The 19,920-nt window shown below is 41.3% G+C and overlaps 1 protein-coding gene across 1 annotated transcript in view; it reads left to right on the forward strand.

Annotated features, from left to right (window-relative positions):
* Positions 1-3,109: 3,109 nt before the first annotated feature.
* The window catches only part of FAF1 (Fas associated factor 1), a 173,149-nt gene continuing 156,338 nt past the window's right edge, over positions 3,110-19,920 (forward strand). Inside the window, exons 1-2 of the mRNA XM_033152173.1 lie at positions 3,110-3,529; positions 17,034-17,102. Coding sequence (XP_033008064.1) covers positions 3,485-3,529; positions 17,034-17,102 — 114 coding nt within the window. The 5' untranslated portion in view covers positions 3,110-3,484. The remainder of the gene's footprint in view (positions 3,530-17,033; positions 17,103-19,920) is intronic.

Here is a 19,920-nt window from a genome sequence, read left to right on the forward strand (position 1 = left end):
CTGAATTAGTGTATAAACTGGCATACTCATGCATACATGTCCCACTTTTTCAGTGAGGCAAACTAGCAAAATTCACCCCTTGGAAAAGCTCTGCTGGATGGCTACTTGCAGATGCACTGATGACAGAGAAGTAAGTCTCATCTGTAGTCTCATCTGTTTTCAGTCAGGTTCAGACCGAGTCTTATGCCACCTGTGCTCTAGCCACCAACGCTCCTGTTTCATCATATGCAGGTCACTAGAACACCAAGGCAATCTACAGCAACACTGAGTGCAATCAGGAGTGATTGTGTCAATGACTCTATGCATCTCACCATTCAACAGTAGGACAAGAGCCTTGACAGAAGCACCAGCTATATCAGGAAGACATTGGGCACAATCAACTAATGAAATCCACAATTATTTAAACTTAAATATATCAAAGAAATCTACAGTTGTTGTTGTTCAGTCGTTCAGTCGTGTCCGACTCTTCGTGACCCCATGGACCAGAGCACGCCAGGCACGCCTATCCTTCACTGCCTCTCGCAGTTTGGCCAAACTCATGTTAGTAGCTTCGAGAACACTGTCCAACCACCTCATCCTCTGTCGTCCCCTTCTCCTTGTGCCCTCCATCTTTCCCAACATCAGGGTCTTTTCCAGGGAGTCTTCTCTTCTCATGAGGTGGCCAAAGTACTGGAGCCTCAACTGCAGGATCTGTCCTTCTAGTGAGCACTCAGGGCTGATTTCTTTGAGAATGGATAGGTTTGATCTTCTTGCAGTCCATGGGACTCTCAAGAGTCTCCTCCAGCACCATAATTCAAAAGCATCAATTCTTCGGCGATCAGCCTTCTTTATGGTCCAGCTCCGTTAATTCATTTAGGTTTGCAGTGCAAAGCTATGTTAGCACACTTAGGTAAAAGTAAGCTTCACAGAATCAACAGGTTTTGATTTTTGTAACTAAATTCCCCCAGAACCACTGTGGTGCAGTGGGCCTATGGCTCCAAGCATCAGTGTGACTTACCTCTGACTAAACCTGCATATAGTTTCTTAGTATGTCTGGGTACTGGAATTAGTAACATGGTGCACACCAAGGCACTTTATACATTCCAGACATGAGATCTGGTATTGAAAATGGGTTGTGGGCTTGGTTAAGATATTGTTCCTCCTTTTTCCGATTCCTTTATCCGTCACCACTATTAAAGTCTAACTTAAAGCTAGGTTAGCGGTATATTGAGTCACCTCTTGAGAATTGTCACAGTAGTAGTCTTTAGTGCAACTATCAAAAAACAAATACCATAACGACCCAAAGCACACTCTTGAATTGGGGAATATCAGGAATTTAGTAGTCCTTTATTTTTAATGTCTTGCCATAGCAAATCAAAGCAGCTTACAATATTTTAAGCAAAACACACACACGCATACACACATATTAAAAGTAGCGTTTTAAAAAATTGGAAAGGCAATTTTATTTTTAAAAAGCCAGATAAAAACAACCCACCCATGCAAAAAGGCCACAGATAAATAAAAGCCAAAGGCCTGATGAAAAAGGTATGTTTTTGCCTGGTACCTAAAAATATGTAATGATGGTGCCAAACAGTGCTTCCCCCCCCCCTAAAAAAATGTTTAGGGGTACTCTCATTTTCCTACTCATATTGAAATACTGCCCCTCAGTGAGGCCAAACTTAGATTCACAAAATGTTTAGGGATATGCCCCCCCCAAAAGCACTGATGCTAGGCAATTGTTGGGAAGAGCATTCCACAAGTGGAGAGCCACCACTGAAAAGGCCTGTTCTCATGTTGCAGCCTTCCAGTCCTTGTGTGGAAGGGACACATGAAGGGCCTCAGATTCAGCCAGATCAAAACTTCAGAATCAAAATGTTGTATCTTCTTTAACTCTGGTTCTGGCCAGAAAAACAGTGCTGAAGTAGGAAAAAATATATAAATTCTAGATACAGCCAGTTTATGATGAGAATGACTGCCTTTTCACTGCAGTTTGTGTTAGTGCTTTACAATCACTGCATGGTAATCCTGTGGATGTCTCAATATTAATTTAGATCTGACACTCATTCAATATATGCAATACATGTTGATCCATCTGTAAGATACAGATGGGTGTGGTTATCCACCCCTGTAGGAAGAAGATACCAAGAGATTGGTGTGGCTAGAATGATGTTTGGTAGTGATTGGTACAGCTAAATTCACACATGTTCAGCTTGAGTTGCCACCTTTTTTCAGGAACGGGCTGCTGCTCCTTTATAAGCTACACAACATACAAAAAATCAACAGGTAAAGTTCCCATCAGCTTGCATTGCCAGGGAAAAGCATCACCTACGGAATTCATGTCCAGCATGCAGGCTAGGCACAGAAACTGTATCAAAAAGAAGTGGCAATCGTTACACATTCTAGTTAAGACGTGGCCTTTGAAGCCACCCTGAGATTAACAATTTATAAAGCGCTCTCTACACATTTAGCAAAAAGAACAAAACGCCCCCTCGTTCCCAAAAGCTGCAACCTTTCCTACTTGGAAATAATCCCCACTGAATTTTACTTAGAAGTCGTACTGTACTAGCTTCTGGAATAATGGTGCTCCTTGGGAACAGGGTTGCAGCCTTTACTTACTTCCTAGAAACACGCATAGGCTTGGGTTGTTGGGAGTTTCTGTTGCATTTCCGGATATAGAGTCTTCATCGTTCTCTCTGCTGGAGAAGGCCTACACTACAGTAACCCCGTGGCACGGGACACAGAGCACGTGAATTTACGACAGCTCCTCTGAAAGCTCACCAGAAAGCCCTCCTCTCCTGTGCCTGCAGTTCCACCAGCAGCAGCTTTTTGCCGAGGTCACCTTTGCAGCTCCTCCACCGCCCTCTTCCCTTCTGAAAGAAAGCAAAAAGAAGAAGGAAGAGGCAGCGGAGGGGGAAATTAGCCCGCGCCAGCCTTTCCTTTCTTTCCCTGCACCATTTTAGGCCAGTTCCCCGGTGCAGAGCAAAGGGCGCCCCCGGTACAATCTGCCCTGCTGCTCCTTGCAATGCTCATTTTGCAGCTCCTTACACAACCAGTTCCTGGCCTCCCCGCCCCCTCCCGGCGCGGCCACTTGCGAGCATTTGACAGACGGACGAGTCACGTGGCGGCCGGAAAGCGTCTCTTTGCGACCTCAATGACAGGCAAAATGTGCGACAGCCGCTTGCAAGGCAGGGAGGAAGCTGCTCTGGAGTCTCCTCTCCTTTTTTAAAGGCAGGGCTGGCTGCTGCCTTGCACCCTTCAGGTCCGGAGTCCCTCTTCCCCGAACTCCCCAGTAGCCGGGACAGTGGATTTTGGGAGAGGGGAGATATTTGGGGAGAGGCTTTGAGGGGTTTGGCTGAGTTTGGAGTTTTAGATGAGCTCTTAGCCTCCCTTTCTCTCTCGTCCCCCCACCCCCCGCCCCAGCCCCAACTCCCTGGAGCCCAGTTCTCGCCAGCAGCAACCTGCAGGTGCACAGTTCAGATAGGAGGAGGGGACACTACCGGCTGCAATGGCGTCCAACATGGATAGAGAAATGATACTGGCTGATTTTCAGGTAAATTTCAAATTCCACCACATCCACCACTGCCATATTCTGATCATAATCTTTCTCGCTCTTTTTTTAAATTATTATTTTTAAAATGGTTCCTTTTCTCCCTGTTTCTCTGCTTTCTGTGCTTTTGTGGGGAGATTTTAGCTCTGGAAACGTGAGTCCTGATCTCAAACAGCAGTGGGATAACAAGGAACAACAACAGCAACAACACACTGGAGGCTGTTTATCCATTGTATCCAGTTTTTAGTAATTCAAGGGGAATAAATAAGACGAAAAAAGCTCCTCCACTTATAAACAAGGCATTTATCTCTGTGCTTCACAAAGAAAAAAAACACCTCAGATAATATGCATATGTCTTCGTTTTGTCTTAATTTTATTTAGGTTTGTATCTCCCCGATACATTCTGACTATCCCTGTGAGCTTTTAATAATAAATTGCAATGGGCAGGGACTAAGATGCTTTCATTATGAGGGGCCTGCCAACATTCCAAGGGCCAATACCTGTTTCACTCATGGATATGAGAGGAAAGATGTTAAAGAAGGGGGTAGGGGTGGAAAAAACATCTGGAATGAGAAAATCCACTGATTCCCTTTCCGCTAAAATTGATTTTCAAAACATCCAGTTTCAAAGAGATACGTAGTACTTCTGTAAGAGCTTGACTTCATCCATTGTGTGTATTTTTTGTGATATTTGATATTCTTCCTTTATAATTTCAGTTAATAAGGCAGTTTCCTTACCAACTTCCTGTTCTGAGTCCAAATAGGATAAAGTCCAAATCTGAAATATGTAAATTTGTTGTACATATTTTTAAAGTATAATTAGGAAAAAAAAAGGTGCTCTCTTGTACCATGCTTGTTCATAGGTATTGGGATCTTATGTATGTATAGTGGGTATGTATCTGTATAACATTTAAAGATATACATAGTACTCATACTTCTAGGGACTTATCTTTATTTCTAGGTTAAGGCTAAAACCCAGTATCTTACTAAAAGTGTACCTTTAATAATTTTCTTAAAAATATTTTCACTTCTGTCTTTCTGCATATGAATGCATGTTTTTAAAAACAATAATCAAGGTATATTTAATTTTCTTTTATCATAGAAAGTTGAATGGGCACATGTTTACTAGTAATACTACATATCACTTAACAATGCCAAAAATATAAATTGTAAAATGAACGTAGAATTTTATGATTGATAACCTAGTTCCAAACAAACTCACTAGCATGATTATCATCAGTGAGACTTTTAAAGAACATGAGTGAAATAAGTTACACATAAGTATGTGTGCAAGGTTGCTGTTCTGGGCAACCTTACATGTTGTACATAAGTCCCATGGAACTCACTTCAAAGTGAACCTGCAATGAATTGGGCTAATTATGAACAGTAGCCAACTTACGATGGCCAGACACACATGTATACATCAACATTTTTGAATAAAAACTCAATGGAAATTGCTTTTTTTGTTGGATCTTAAGAAACCATTACAGTATTACATTAATAGAAAACTTACCGGTACTTGTTTATAACACTACCCAGTAATAATATTAGAGGTCAGTTGTAGTATTTTCAACACATTAAAATGTACTGTTAAGATCTCATTCCAGAGGATCAGAAAGTTGTTAATTATGTTTGGAAATCTTCAGAAACTCACTGAGCTTGTTGATATTGCCTGTTCTACCCGAGCAGGGAAGTTCTGATCTTGTTGTACCAACTTGGGTCTGAGTTTTTGATTGAAGTCCATATTTACTGTATTTTAAATTTTTAATATTTTATTAAACATGCATTTTCATGTCTGCTTGTAGAGATGTTCTACAATTGCAGAGAATGTCTGCAAGGAATTAAATACTCTGAATAAATGTGTTGACAGCTGTAAAGATAGACACTTTATAAATAGACAGAAAAACCTACCTATATTTAATCTTAGTCTTTGAGCTGGTAAAAATGTGGCATTGTTTGGCAAGCTGCAATCCTCCTCCACATATACAGTGCATTGTATTTTTGGATCAGGGTTTAACTAATGTGTCCCAAGCTAGTGTAGGAAGTTTAAAACTTCTTTCCCTTGCTGTAGCTCTAATTTTGTCAGGTATTTAAATGTGATTTAAGAACAACGATGATGAACTCAGAATTGCCTTAATTATAGTTCTGTAGGTTTATAACTTTCTGAGATCCCTAATTTAATAACAATTTATCATATAGGGTTGTTTCATAATAATTTATTCATTTTAGACTTTATTAATCATTTAAATCACTGTTTTGTGTAATATTGTTGCAGATATATTTTACTAGTTCTCAGGACTTATTTGGATAGCTAGGTAATCATTCTCATTTTTACTGATTGCAAAGTTAAGGATTAATGACTTCCCCAAGGTCACCTGCACTTCAGTCATAATAACCCTTACTTAGGTGTAAACTCCATTGACTTCCAAGTATGTGTAACTAGACTGAAGCCTTCTTCAACCACCCTATGCATATTTAATTCCTATTTAATTCAGTAGGATTTGCATCTGAGATCTGCAGGTGACCTAAAGTGGGATGTGAATCTAGGTCTTCCAAGTCCTGGTACACTACTTTGCAAGTTGACCACATCAGAGTTTGTGCTTATTCTTTGGATATTATTTTAATATGTGTTTTTAGATGGATTACTACGTTTGTACATATTTAAAATGGGATTTGAGTGCTTTGGTTCTACAGCTTCTAGTGATTTTGTTATGCATTATAAAAAACCTTCAGGATTCCAATATCTCTTGTTGACTGAACAAAGAATGTGCTGAGTTAATGTTGTGGCTTCTACAGCACTCATTTGTAAATAGTGGGGACAATTGAAATGCTTTCTTGCTGTTTCTGTTTCATGTCCTTTGTTTAAACAGCTATTTTCACAGTGCAAACCTATCTATACATGTCTACTCATAAGTAACCTCCATTGAGTTCAATGGGAGTTACTGCAAGGTAAGTGTGTAATAGGCTCTGTCTGATAATAGCAGATTGTCTTGTTAGTATTTTTTTGTACTACAATAGGTCTTATTGGTAGGATAATTCTTTAAATATATATACTATACTATCTCAGCTATGCATAAACCTCTAATAATTCAGGTGAGGAGTGTCTTTCCCCACCAGCGTACAGCTAATATGATTTTTTAAAATAGCCAAATATTTGCTTTTTCTGAATTATCACTGAAATGGTGCTAATTGCAATGTACAGACATGAATTCAAAACTTGTCCTCTAAAACTTTATTTTCTTCTGTTTCTGCATAACAACTGTCAAGGAACTATTTCTAAGCTCAAATAATAGAACGTTGCTATAATGCTAACATTTTCTTTTTGCTTATTTGCAGCATAGCAAAAGTTACTTTAGGGTGCAGAAACTTTCATCTCTGATTCTGGTACAGGTACTTAAAGTTGTACTTTGAATAAAACTTAAACAATTTGTTCATAAATGTCCAGCACACATCACAATTTTACCATATGATTAAAAGTAAAGGTACCGTTAGGTCCAGTCGCAGACAACTCTGGGATTGCGGTGCTCATCTCGCTTTACTGGCCGAGGGAGCTGGTGTACAGCTTCCGGGTCATGTGGCAAGCATGACTAAACCGCTTCTGGCGAACCAGAGCAGCGCACGGAAACGCCGTTTACCTTCCCGCCATAGCGGTACTTATTTATCTACTTGCACTTTGACGTGCTTTCGAACTGCTAGGTTGGCAGGAGCAGGGACCAAGCAACGGGAGCTCACTCCGTGGTGGGGATTCGAACTTTCGACCTTCTGATTGGCAAGCCCTAGGCTCTGTGGTTTAGACCACAGCGCCACCCGCGTCCCACCATATGATTACATGCACTTTATTTTCACCTACTTGGGAGTCACATTGAACTCGTTGGGACTTACTTCTGAGTAGGCATGCCTAGGATTGCACTGTCAAGATTCTAAATCTGATAAGACAGTTCTGAATATACTTCATTCCCCCACCCCGTTCTGTTGCATTGAGTTTAATGAATGAGATTTAAGATTAACTCTTCCACTGACATCAGTTGGATGTTAAAGTGGTTTACTTTGGTTGGTTCATGTTCTTTATCTTTAAAGATTGCTATGGGATTTAGCTTTTTTCAGAGATGTGATTCCCAAAGGGTTTCTGCTTAATAATTCACCCCTGTAACTGGCAGAGTTTGGAAAAAGTAGGATCTTGGTCAGTTTTCTTATGGCCCGCATGCATAGATTACTAGTTTGCTCATGTTTTGGTTCTGTCCAGTGCTTTTTTTCTAAAAAAAATGTTTAGGGGTACTCTCATTTTGACTCAAGAAAATCACAATTTCATAGTTCAAATCAGGAAAAATAAATACAGTAAATGGACAACAGTACAAAGATTCACAAAATGTTTAGGTGTATGTGTCCCCCTGCATCCCCACTGCTTCTGCCCAATTGTGTTGTTTGCATTGGGCTGGTCACCCAAGTCATGTCCCTAAGCACATGACCAATTTAATCTAAACAGCAGGTTGGAATGACCACCAATGTAATAACTTCGCTGCAGTTGCTATCCAGTTGGGAGATGTGTTAATGCAAGATCATCCTGTGCCCCGTGTTTCTGCTTAAAGTGCACAAGATACTTTGTGATTCCCCTTTCGGCCACCTGACATGTTGGAAATTAAACACACAGGTGGATTTCCTCCCACTTACTGCCATGTTCTTTCAATTTCATTGCTTTTCTTGATGTAGGGAATGATCCATTAAGAGACAGTCCTGCAAAAGGGTACAGTAAATCAGTAACAAGTCATTTTCACAGTGAGTGCCAAATATTATTTGTAATTCAATGACACTTTGACATGGGTGTCTGCTTTATATAGGGAATATCAAAACAAAGACGTGGGTGAAATTAAAATAGATTAATAATCCAGTATTGTTTTATTAGCACAGCTTTGTAAATGGTGTGTTTCATTATAATCTCCTTTTCTGGCATTTTCTGAGTATGTGCTGCACCTATAGCTTTGTATATTTGGAGGGAACAGGTCTGGCCTGGTCTAAGAGATGCTTGCTAGGAAAGCCAACATTGTCACCATCCTTGGCATGGCAATGGCAGTCTGTCCGAATATATGGTTTCTTACACTGACCTGGAGCAAAGATGAATGGCATTATGGTAAAAGGCTGAGAAACTCCTATTTAGCAGTTTGGTGTAGGAAGTCAGGAGGTTCAACTGAGATCAAACAAATGGCTGGTTCTGCTTCTCCCTGGTTACTGCAAGTGCTTTTCTGTTTCACTGTTTGTCCCAGTTTTTGTAGGGGAGCTCTTGGGGTGAACTTAGATAAACTGCAGCTGTGTAGAACCTCACATTAAAAAACAACAACCACACTTTTTTAATTTTTAAAAAGGCACTTTCATCAGTCACAGTACAACACTAACTCTCAGCAGTTTATTTTCTGTATGAGCTAAATTCTCTAATATTTCTCTAATAATATTTCTCTAATATTTAATCTTGCCAAAATATTGTTACTGTAAAACAGGAGTTAGAAACCTTTCCCAGCCCTAATGTTGTGTTCTCTTATGGGCTACCTCTGAAGGCCTCTGTGCAAGTGGTGTGTGGGGCCAGAGGCAAAAGTGGGCAAAACAGGAGATGCGACGTTTACCTTTGTATGGTAAACTATATTCCAGCCACGCAAAAGTCAGAGGCTTCTGTACACACAATCAAGGCAAGAAAGAGGCATTATAGTTCAAGGACACATTCTGGCCTTGTAAAAGCATTCAAAGATGTGTGTGGAGAAGGGCCCAGAGACAGCTGTAACTTTCCTTGGAGAGAGGGGCTATCACTTGGGGAGAGGCATGTGTTCAATGGAGATTCTCAAGAGCAGGACAGGATATATAGGCCCAGAGGTTTCCCATCCTTGATGTAAAGGAACATTAGTCTACTTCAAACATAAGTAAAGCCTGCTGGATCATTCCAGTACCCCATACTGTTCTCATAGTGGCCAGCCAGAACCCCTCAAGCAGGATCTGAGCACAAGAGCAGTCCCCCCCCCCCTTCTGGTGTCTCCAGCAATTGGTATTCAGAAGCATTACTACCTCCAGTTGTGGAGGCAGAGCATAACCCCCATGGCTGGTAGTCATTGATAGCTTTCTCCTCCTTAAATTTGTCCAGTTGTCTTTTAAAGCCATCTAAGTTGGTGGCCTTCATCGCCTCCTGTGCTACAGAGTTGTATAGCTTAACTGTGTGCTGCTTTAAGAAGAAAAGCAAGTACTGTACATGAATGTCTGCCCTATGTCCACAAGTGTGTTCTGTGATATGTTGGTGGCTTTGTTGTCATCCTATGTAAAAACCATTTGATGATTCTTGTCTTAGATCATTGTTTTCTGTGGTGTTGGTAAGCACCAGATTTTTTTTGCTTTTAAAAATTGTGTTATATGTACCACTGTAAGCTTTAAGTTGAAAGTTTTTTTTTTTTGGGGGGGGGGTGTTTCTTGAACAGGATCCATTTTCATTCTGCTGGATCTGACTGTTTACCCAAAGATGTGTAGGCTACATACGTCTACCTGGGAGTGGAGTGGCACAGTGGAGGGAATAGGCCACTTCCCTAAAATCTGAAATCTGCTCACAGGCCCCAAAAGGCTAGTGGCTGCTTAGATCAATTGACTATACATTGCCTCCTTCCCTAATTGTAGCCCTCTTCTTTAGATGGTCAGAATGAACATGTGATAGGGCTCTTATGCATGTATAGGCTAGCTCCACTTAGATACTGGTGTGTGCAATAGCCCTGCTCTCTGGGCAACACATGATCACCATTAGTCTGAGAGCAGGGGGTTACATGCATGCATTCCTGTGTGTAGAGCCAGCTTCAGATTGATCCCAGTCACATGTCATATGGGGCATGGCCAATGCATGTGCACCAAGGAAGGAGTTAGAAGATGTCAAGTTGGGAATTAATTCTGTAGCTTAGGCACACCTGCTGAAAAGGGCCTCTTTCTCGTCCCCATTCGTTGCAGTTACATGGGCAAAGGTTTAGTGAAGGTTGCCTCAGCTGAGTTTAGATATTGAGCAATCTCCTAGAGGCAAAGACTGTTGTTTAAATTTGTTTGTTCCAGGCTCTTCAGGGTTTCAGAGGCCACTACCACCATGTTAAAAATGGTGGCTGTGTTGTGTTGTGTATGTTTCATGCACAGCTCAAACTAGGGTGGCTATTTGCACGTCGCCCCCAAAAAAGAAAAAGAATAAGGAATAAATGTATTGCCCCCTCAAAGAGGACATGGATTAGCATGAAATGCATACCTGCACAGAAGTACATTTCATCATGGTGCAGAAGACTGCAATCAGATAGCCTCTGTTTCTTCTGCTGTCTAGGTGTCTGTTAACTCTTGATGAGCAGCTTTAAGGCTCCTGCTCTGCTTCCTGATGGTTCTTTATCTTTAAACCAGATTAGGATCAGTCAGCCCTTTGAATAGAGGACCCCTTCAATTAGAGGACAGTCCTCTGTAAAGTAGGACACATGGCCACCCTAGAGCCAACAATATTATATGCATGTATGAATAAACTCAAAAAACAGTTGTTGTTTTTAAATAATGCTAATGAAGGAAAGAACAAAGCTTTTGTTTCTGGCTGAGCCCTAAAGCTTCCTTGCTAAATTACAGCAAATGTGATGGTATGCCTATTCCCATACCACATGTGATGTCGTGTAGTAGATGCTTGTCTACAGAAGTTCGTGCCACAATCAATGTTGTTAAGGAGAAAAGAATTGTTTGTTTTTGGCAACAGATTACCACAGCTACTCTCCTAAAACCAGTGCAAAGATAGGTATTTAGGGCAATAGTTCACCAAAGCAGAAGTTTAGCTGGAACTTTTATTATCATTATTTCTTGACTATGTTGACACAATTAGCTGTGACTTTAGGAAAAATGCAGGGGTTCCCTTTCCTTTGTATGGGATTTAATGACTGCAGGAGCAGTTGATGAATTGTTACTGTTGGGGAAAGAGTGCTGCCTGCTGCAGCTGCACATTGCATTCCTCTCAACCTGTTACGTGTCATACCTTCACATCTAGTAAGGGGTCCTTTGGTTGTCTTCTCATGATACATCACAACATTTGAAATTTTCCTTCCAAACTGATATCCGCATGACAATACTAACTTGGTGGCATTTCTTTCACCCAAATAGGACTGGAGAGTATTCCTGTAAACCAGACTATGCTTGGTGCAGTTCTGCCTATATTTCATGTGACAAATTTCACGCGACATTATTGTGCTACACAGCATGAGCATAGGTTGCTGAGAAAGTAGCTGTGTCTACTTTTTAAAAATACTAATATGTTAAGTAAGTAAAGAACCCATTTCTCCAGCCCCTTCCATTTATGGGGAGTATTGCTCCCTTAAATCATTCATTAAGAATTAATCACTAATCAGATACTATATTCCAGGCACGTCCAACAGGTAGATCGTGATCTACCGGTAGATCACTGGACGTCTGTGGTAGATCACTGGTAGATCACTGGCTCCCTCCAAAGAAGCCCAAGAACTGGACTGGTGTTATGTGGTCTCGGCAGCCACTTCCAGTCACCAGTCTAGCTGCCGCATTCTGGGTTAGTTGTCTATCTGACTTTTAGAATGCATTTGAAGGCAGGGAAGTTTTTAATGACTGGTGTTATAATGTATTTTTAATCTTTTGTTTTTGTTTTTTGTTTTATTCATTTTTCAACAGCATAAGCACATAATCATACATACACAAACAAACAAACAAAACAAATAAATATACAAACCAACAAACAAAAAACACACAATTAATAATAAAAAGCCTAACTAATAACCTGTATTCCAGAAGCCCAAGAACTTTGGCTCCCCTTAAAAAAACTAAACATTTTAGCCCTGCAGCCCATAAAAAAGCTCAACAACTTTGAGCCGAACCCCCCCAAAAGGGGGTAGATCACTGCCAGTTTCTAACTGTGAGTTGGCCACCCCTGCTATATTCTATAGGAAGAGCAGGTTGAATGAAAAGCTGACTCTAGTCCAGTCCTCTTCCAGTGTGATGTAGTGGTTAAGAGCAGTAGACTCGTAATCTGGTGAACCGGGTTCGTGTCTCCGCTTCTCCACATGCAGCTGCTGGGTGACCTTGGGCTATTCACACTTCTTTGAAGTCTCAGCCCCACTCACCTCACAGAGTGTTTGTTGTGGGGGAGGAAGGGAAAGGAGAATGTTAGCCGCTTTGAGACTCCTTCGGGTAGTGATAAAACGGGATATCAAATCCAAACTCCTCCTCCTCCTCCTCCTCCTCCTCCTCCTCCTCCTCTTCTTCTTCTTCTTCTTCTTCTTCTTCTTCCTCCTCCTCCTCTACATTGCCCAGGTTAAGTGGGATGCCAAAACACCAAGAATCGTTTAATGCAGTGTTTCAAACCATTTTTAATGTTCTTTTTAATGTTTTTCTTTTTAAAAGAAAAATTATTCTTGCATTGATGCATAACATACAAAATCAGCATTCCTTTCATATATTTACCTAAATAATATTCGATATTAATTCCTCACTACTCTGGAAACTGTACTCTCTTCCATGCTTTCAACAGAAACAACACGGCACATTAGGAATACAGTGTTATAAACAACAATGCTTTCAGTCTAAAATGTGCAACGGGAAGGGCAAGATTTGATTATCTCACCTAAGGTGCTTAGGTCCCCTGCATATTGGAGGAAGAGTAATGCATTACAGTGAGGGGGGGTATTTGATCCTCTGCTAAATTTGCCCGTTTGCCATCGGACGAAGAAATGACCAGTCCATAATTTTAATGGTAGGTTTATTGTAGCTGTGAGAGACAGAAAAACAACAGGAAAACCCCCAGAAACCAAGAAGACAAGTCAGAGATTGATGTGCATTATAACGAGTGAAGTAAGTATTTGATCCCCTATCAACCAGTCAGATGTCAGGCTACCTGGTATCTTCACTGTATGTAACGAGCTGAGATTAGAAGCACCTGCTGTAGACACCTGTTGACAGAAGCAATCAATCCATCAGATTCCAAAGTAGCCACCAAGACCAAAGAGCTGTCAAGGATGTCAGGGACAAGATTGTAGACCCGCACAAGGCTGGACTGGGCTACAAGACTATTGCCAAGCAGCTTAGTGAGAAGGTGACAACAGTTGGTGCAATAATTCGCAGATGGAAGAAACACAAAATAACTGTCAACCTCCCTTGGTCTGGGGCTCTATGCAAGATCTCATCTCGTGGAGTTGCAATGATCAGGAGAACGGTGATGAAGCATCCCAGAACTACATGGGGGGAACTTGTCAATGATCTTAGGGCAGCTGGGACCATAGTCACCATGAAAGCAGTTGGTAACACACTATGCCATGAAGGACTGAGATATTGCAGAGCCCGCAAGGTCCCCTTGCTCAAGACAGCACATGTACAGGCCCGTCTGCAGTTTGCCAGTGCACATTTGAATGACCCAGAGGAGAACTGGGTGAAAGTGTTGTGGTCAGAGGAAGGAGGAATGCTGCCTATGACCCCAAGAACACCACCCCCGCCCTCAAACATGGAGGGGGACATATTATGCTTTGGGGGTGTTTTTCTGCTAAGGGGACAGGACACCTTCACCGCATCGAAGGGACGATGGATGGGACCATGTATCGTCAAATCTTGGGTGAGCACCTCCTTCCCTCAGCCAGGGCATTGAAAATGGGTGAAGGATGGGTATTCCAGCATGACAATGACCCAAAACACATGGCCAGGGCAACAAAGGAGTGGCTCAAGAAGAAGCACATTAAGGTCCTGGAGTGGCCTAGCCACGCTCCAGACCTTAATCCCATCGAAAATCTGTGGAGGGAGCTGAAGGTTTGAGTAGCTACACATCAGCCTTGAAATCTTACTGACTTGGAGAGGATCTGCAAAGAGGAGTAGGACAAAATACTCCTGAGATGTGTGCAAACCTGGTGGCCACCTACAAGAAATGTCTGACCTCTGTAATTGCCAACAAGGGTTTTGCCACCAAGTACTAAGTCATCTTTTGCAAAGGGTTCAAATACTTATTTCACTCATTATAATGCACATCAATCTCTGACTTTTGTCTTGTGGGTTTCTGGGGTTTTTCCTGTTGTTATTCTGTCTCTCACAGCTACAATAAACCTACCATTAAAATTATGGACTGGTCATTTCTTCGTCAGAGGACAAATGGGCAAATTTAGCAGGGGATCAAATACTTTCCCCCCTCAATGTATATTATAGTGCAGTCCAAACCCCAGATATGCACAAATGAGTGAGTTTGGGCTGAGCTGGAGTGACTACCTCATCCCAGCTCAGCCAGGGATATGCCAGTGTTAAGTCTCTCAGTGTGGTTGAGCTGTGGTTATACTGGCTCAGTCAGCGGATCTTAAACTGTTGGAATTCCCCAAAAAGGGGCGTGATGTGGCAGGACAGAGTAAGGGGAGACATCTTTTAGCTTAGTCTTGTGACCTGGCAACCTATTGGAACTCAGGGTGGTATAAGTCAAACTCTATGTTAAAGGCTTGTTTTCCCTCTGTTAGACTTGGGTTAGCTCAGCTGGAAGTAGCAGCGCTGCTGCTGAACCGAGTTTGAAATAGTAGTATTTTATGCCAACTTAATTTAAATTTGTGTACATTCCAATAGCTTCCTGCACTTAGGATTGTTCTGTTAGCCTCACTCCATCACAGAGATTTATTTATTGTTCACTGATAAGGTTTAATGGCATGGAAACCTCAGCTGCTGCCCTCAGTCCCCAAATACCACAGGTAGGTTAGTCTGCTCTTGCTCCTGACACTGGAGGGCTGCTGTACACTGTCTTAATGTGTTCTTTTTTTTTTTTACATTGAGAGCTGATGCTTGAACTTTCCTATTGAATTTTGCACTGGTAAAAGACCTATTATGATTGTAGCGGCATCTTAAAGAGCAAATTTGTGATGAAATAGTAGTGCGAACACAGCCTCAAATAGAAGCTTTCAGATGTATAGCTGTAGGATTCTTTTTAATGAAGCAACTGGTTTGAATACATTTAAGAGTGCCCCCTGAATAACAGACACAGTAATTCAAAGCAATTCTGCTTCTTTATAAAATATTTTCCCTTGCTCTTACAAAGAGGATGTGCATATGGAGAGCATCAGTTCAGCATGGTGCTTGGTTTTTATTTAATCAGCTTCTGCTTCTTATTTTCTAATGGAAAAGTTGCAGTTGGGAGTTATGAGAATTCCACTGCAAACAGCAATATAAATACCAAGTATAAGCGGCACTCTTAAATACGGTTTTATGAAGATTCGTTGTTAATGGAGAGCGACTGAAGGGTAATGAACATCTGTTTCTTTGCCAACACACTTCAGAATGCTATTCAGTAGAAGAAATGCAAGAAATGTTGCTGGAAAGTTTTTTTTTTTAAAAAAATATATAATGCATTTACAAATGCTGGAGGAGCAGGTGGTTGGGAAGTGCAATGATCGCCTTTTCCTTCTAACTACAGTATTCAGGCTTTAATCCTGTGCACACACACATTGAGAGAAAGCCCCATTGAATGCAGTGGAACTTACTTCTGAGTAAGCATTCATATAATTCAGGCTTCCTCAACCTCGGCCCTCCAGATGTTTCTGGCCTACAACTCCCATGATCCCTAGCTAGCAGGACCAGTGGTCAGGATGCTGGGAATTGTAGTCTCAAAACATCTGGAGGGCCGAAGTTGAGGAAGCCTGATATAATTGCTCTGTCAGTGTAATTTGAAATATTCTTCCCATGTTTTTCTTTCAGATAAGGAGAGTGACCCAGTTAATTATGCTTTATGGGCTTCATAAATGCACATAACAAGTCAGAGGAAACTTGGAGAAATGTTGGAGAAAACATAATCCTATGTCCTCTTCTCCCATCCAGGAGGCCCGGTTCTTTCAGTATAGTTCTCCTAAGAGTGATGGAAAGAACAGATATTTTCTGTTTATTTCTTGATAATGATTCTTTTTTTATTGTATCCACTTGTAATTTTGTTGGCCTCTTTGAATGCCTAATGTAGAAAGATGGGGTATACATCTAAGAAATCTAAGGAGATTGTTTTAGTTGCAGATGCCAAGATTTGCCTTTCGTGGAGGGAGGGGGATTCTTTACCCTCCATCGTCACTTATTGTGTAGTAAAATTTGCAGAAAATAACATCTAGGAGCTTCCTGATCTTAGACAAGCCTGTCATAGTAAAGATGCATCCTTGTTGCTAGGGGAAGAGAAAGGACAAACTAAAGAGATCCCAAAGTCTAGAAAATGAGACATAAGCAGGAAAGTTGCACTAAAGGGGGGAGGACAGCAACTGTTTAGGGTCCCAGGGATTCCTGTTGCCTGGTGTCCAAACAGCTCACTTATCAGTCACAGCTCTGACTTCATTCATTGGCTGAAAAGAGTGATAAGTTGGAGCAGCCAGGCTGGCTCATTTCATAGAAATTTCAAGGCTTTCATGGGTGTCATGGTGGTTGCAGTTGCTGAGTTGGTGAACCCTGTCTTATTTTAATTGTTAAAGAATTAATACTTGAGAGGTTTCTTCAGCTGAACCCTTTTATTTTATTTTTCATTTTAGGCATGTACTGGTATAGAAAATATTGATGAAGCTATCACCTTACTTGAACAAAATAACTGGGATTTAGTGGTAAGTACAATTTTTTACTGGTCGTATAGGAAAAAAGAGAGCCAGAACAAAACTTGTTCCCAATCAGCTATTAATTTCATGATCACCATGTATCTGTCCAGTAGTGCAATGGGTTTATGCTGCTTACCTGACCTCCTTCTGACTGAGTTGCTGCTGTAAACTGGGCCAGAGAGGGGAGGGCTGAGGTGTGCATGGTGCAAACGCTCTAGTGGAATCAATGCGATTCTGTGGCTGGCGTGTTTGGTCTACGTCAGCTTCGCCATTACCTTGCCCCTCCCCCTCTGTGGACATCAGTATTGCTTACTAATTTTGATACTGTTTTCCTCATAGTAAACCACGAGTAGTGTTTATTTAGTTTTGATCAGGTATTGAATGACACCATGCTTTCATACTAGTCTGAGTACTGACACTACGCTGCTCAAACAAATGCGGTATGGAATCTGTTTGGTGATCCTTACAATATGCAGACCCCCCCCCCCAGGTCCTTAAGCAAAGTTTCTAGAATGGCTGAGGTTATTATTGAACAGATTAATGTTAACACCAGGTTCTTCAGGCATATATTGAAGGATGATTTGTTTGGCAAATGCAGGAGTAAAAAGCTAGCATTTTGAGAGGGTCAGTAAGCACCTGTTTGTATTTGAAGTTCCAGCAAATCTTTTGCAAAATTCCTTACCAAAATGTCTCAGAGCTACCTTACCTTGCCAATAAAGGGAAGGCATTTTCATGGGTTAGTGTAAGGTTAAAAAAATGAGAAACAGGGAGTGGGTATAACACATCACACATTACAATGGCATCATAAAGGTGAAAAGGCCCAGCTGGTCTGTATTAGGATCTGTATTCTTTGAACTTTCGTTGAGAAACTGGAAATGCAGCAAAACATACAAATGTACAGTAGAAATAAATGAAATTAAAGAGAGAAGGATTGACTCCAGACAGCTGATTTTGGTTTCTGTTTAAAACAATACAAGAAATACTTAACTCCTACCCATCTCAATGGGAAGTAAGTTCAGCTAGCTCTGTGCTGGATCCAAGCTAAGGGCAGTATCCAACAAAGTAGATCTGGGTTTCAGTTTACATAATAGGACTTCCCTCCCTCTCCTCTTGTTGTGCCCCCTGTAAATTGCTGCATCAGGTATTTAATTTTTCCTTTCAAGAACACTGATTTTGTGACCTACTTTTGTTGTATTTTCCCCACAATAGAATTAGGATGTAGCAACTTGTTCAGTGTTCCTCAGACTGTGTGATGGGAACACCAGAGGGGCTCAACACTACAGCCTGCCCAACGCTGCCTCACTTGAGCATCCTGTTCCCAACTGCTACACCATGAGCAGTGTATAGGTACACATGGGAGCAGGAGTTGGTTAGAGAGCAGTCCTGCAGCATGCAAAGTTGGAAAGGAGCCAGGAGAGAGGAAATGAACAGCAGAGATCACAACAGCTATCTGAGTGTGAGGAAGGAAAATGGGGATGGGGTAGGGACAGTCAGACTGAGGGTGAGGAGAAGAAGATGCACCTAGGGTTGCTGGTATGCCTTTTGGCCTTTCTCATTCATACTCCCACACCCCAGGCCTCCTCCTGAATCAAGAGGTCTCCCCTGGCTGACTGAAGGTGATAGTTTCTTCCTCCCCGTTACAAGAAAAACCTGGCATTGAGGAACTGCCAGAATCTGGATTGTCAGTGTGTGCAACTTCATGCCCATGTAGGGTGGGTGAGCAGGAGAGAGAAAGTGGCATTGAATAAAGATGGCAGTAGATTGAGGGGTTGAGGAAGGAGAGAAGTGAACATCTTCCTTTTTTGAAAGGAAAACGCTAGAGGACACATGGAAGAAAAGCAGAAAGAGATAATTAAAAAAAACCCCAAAACAGCTAGAAATTGAGAGGAAGAAGGGATGTTGTTACAGGAAGAAGAGGTTGTGGGCAGATTGGAGTATGGTTGAAATAAATTGTACCCTCTCCACTCCTTTGAAACTGTTTGTCCACGTATGAAAGGAGAAGGGAAGATGAAAAAAGAGGAAATGGTTAAAAATTATTGGAGAGGCGTATGTGGGGGCAGGAGTAGAAAATAAATAGCCATTTCCAGTTAGATCCTCTGAATCAGCAAGTTCTACCTAAAATGGGTAGGTTGAGTCATGATAATTTCAGAGCTAATTCCAGAACCTGAGGAAAGCACTACTATGGAACTCAAGAGTCCCAAGGAAATTGCTATGGGAAAGTTATTAATTTCCAAAGAGGATTTAAGTATCAGTTAAAAAAACAACACTAATTGTCAGCTGTTCATGCCAAACTCCACCTCAATCTGCCACCATTTTGTGGCTGTCTTTGCCCCTGCACTACCATTTTGTGACTAGTGGGCTTCAGTTATTCTCAATCTTCTGAAATGTGCCCTGGAGTTTGAGAACCCCTGATGTAGTTCTTCATTTCGCCCTAGTATTTCAGATGTGTGCTTCTTGGCTTTGTTATTCTCAGTTTGAGAAATACTTGACACTGAATTTGCATGCTTCATACTGCAAACTGGTTAACTTTATTTGTAGGAAGGACTATTTTTCTGCCTCAGGGAGAGTTGTTGGTTTTTTACTTGGGCAGTTAATCCTGTAATAAAGTATTGTCTGGATCAGTTTGATTCTATGCTTTAGGAATTAAGAGCATTTTCTAGTGAAAAGTTCTTGCCATGTTGGTAAGTAAAAGTTTCCCTTTTGCTATCTGGTTATTCAAGTCCATGGAGGTTAATGAAAGCTGTGGTATTGCTAAAACTTGATCAAAATAGTGAGGCAACTCGTAAAATATAGTCAACTTTATATCCTTTTCCCTTGCTTTCCGTTT

The sequence above is a fragment of the Lacerta agilis genome, chromosome 6 (assembly GCF_009819535.1).
Source record: "Lacerta agilis isolate rLacAgi1 chromosome 6, rLacAgi1.pri, whole genome shotgun sequence".
Taxonomy (NCBI): domain Eukaryota; kingdom Metazoa; phylum Chordata; class Lepidosauria; order Squamata; family Lacertidae; genus Lacerta; species Lacerta agilis.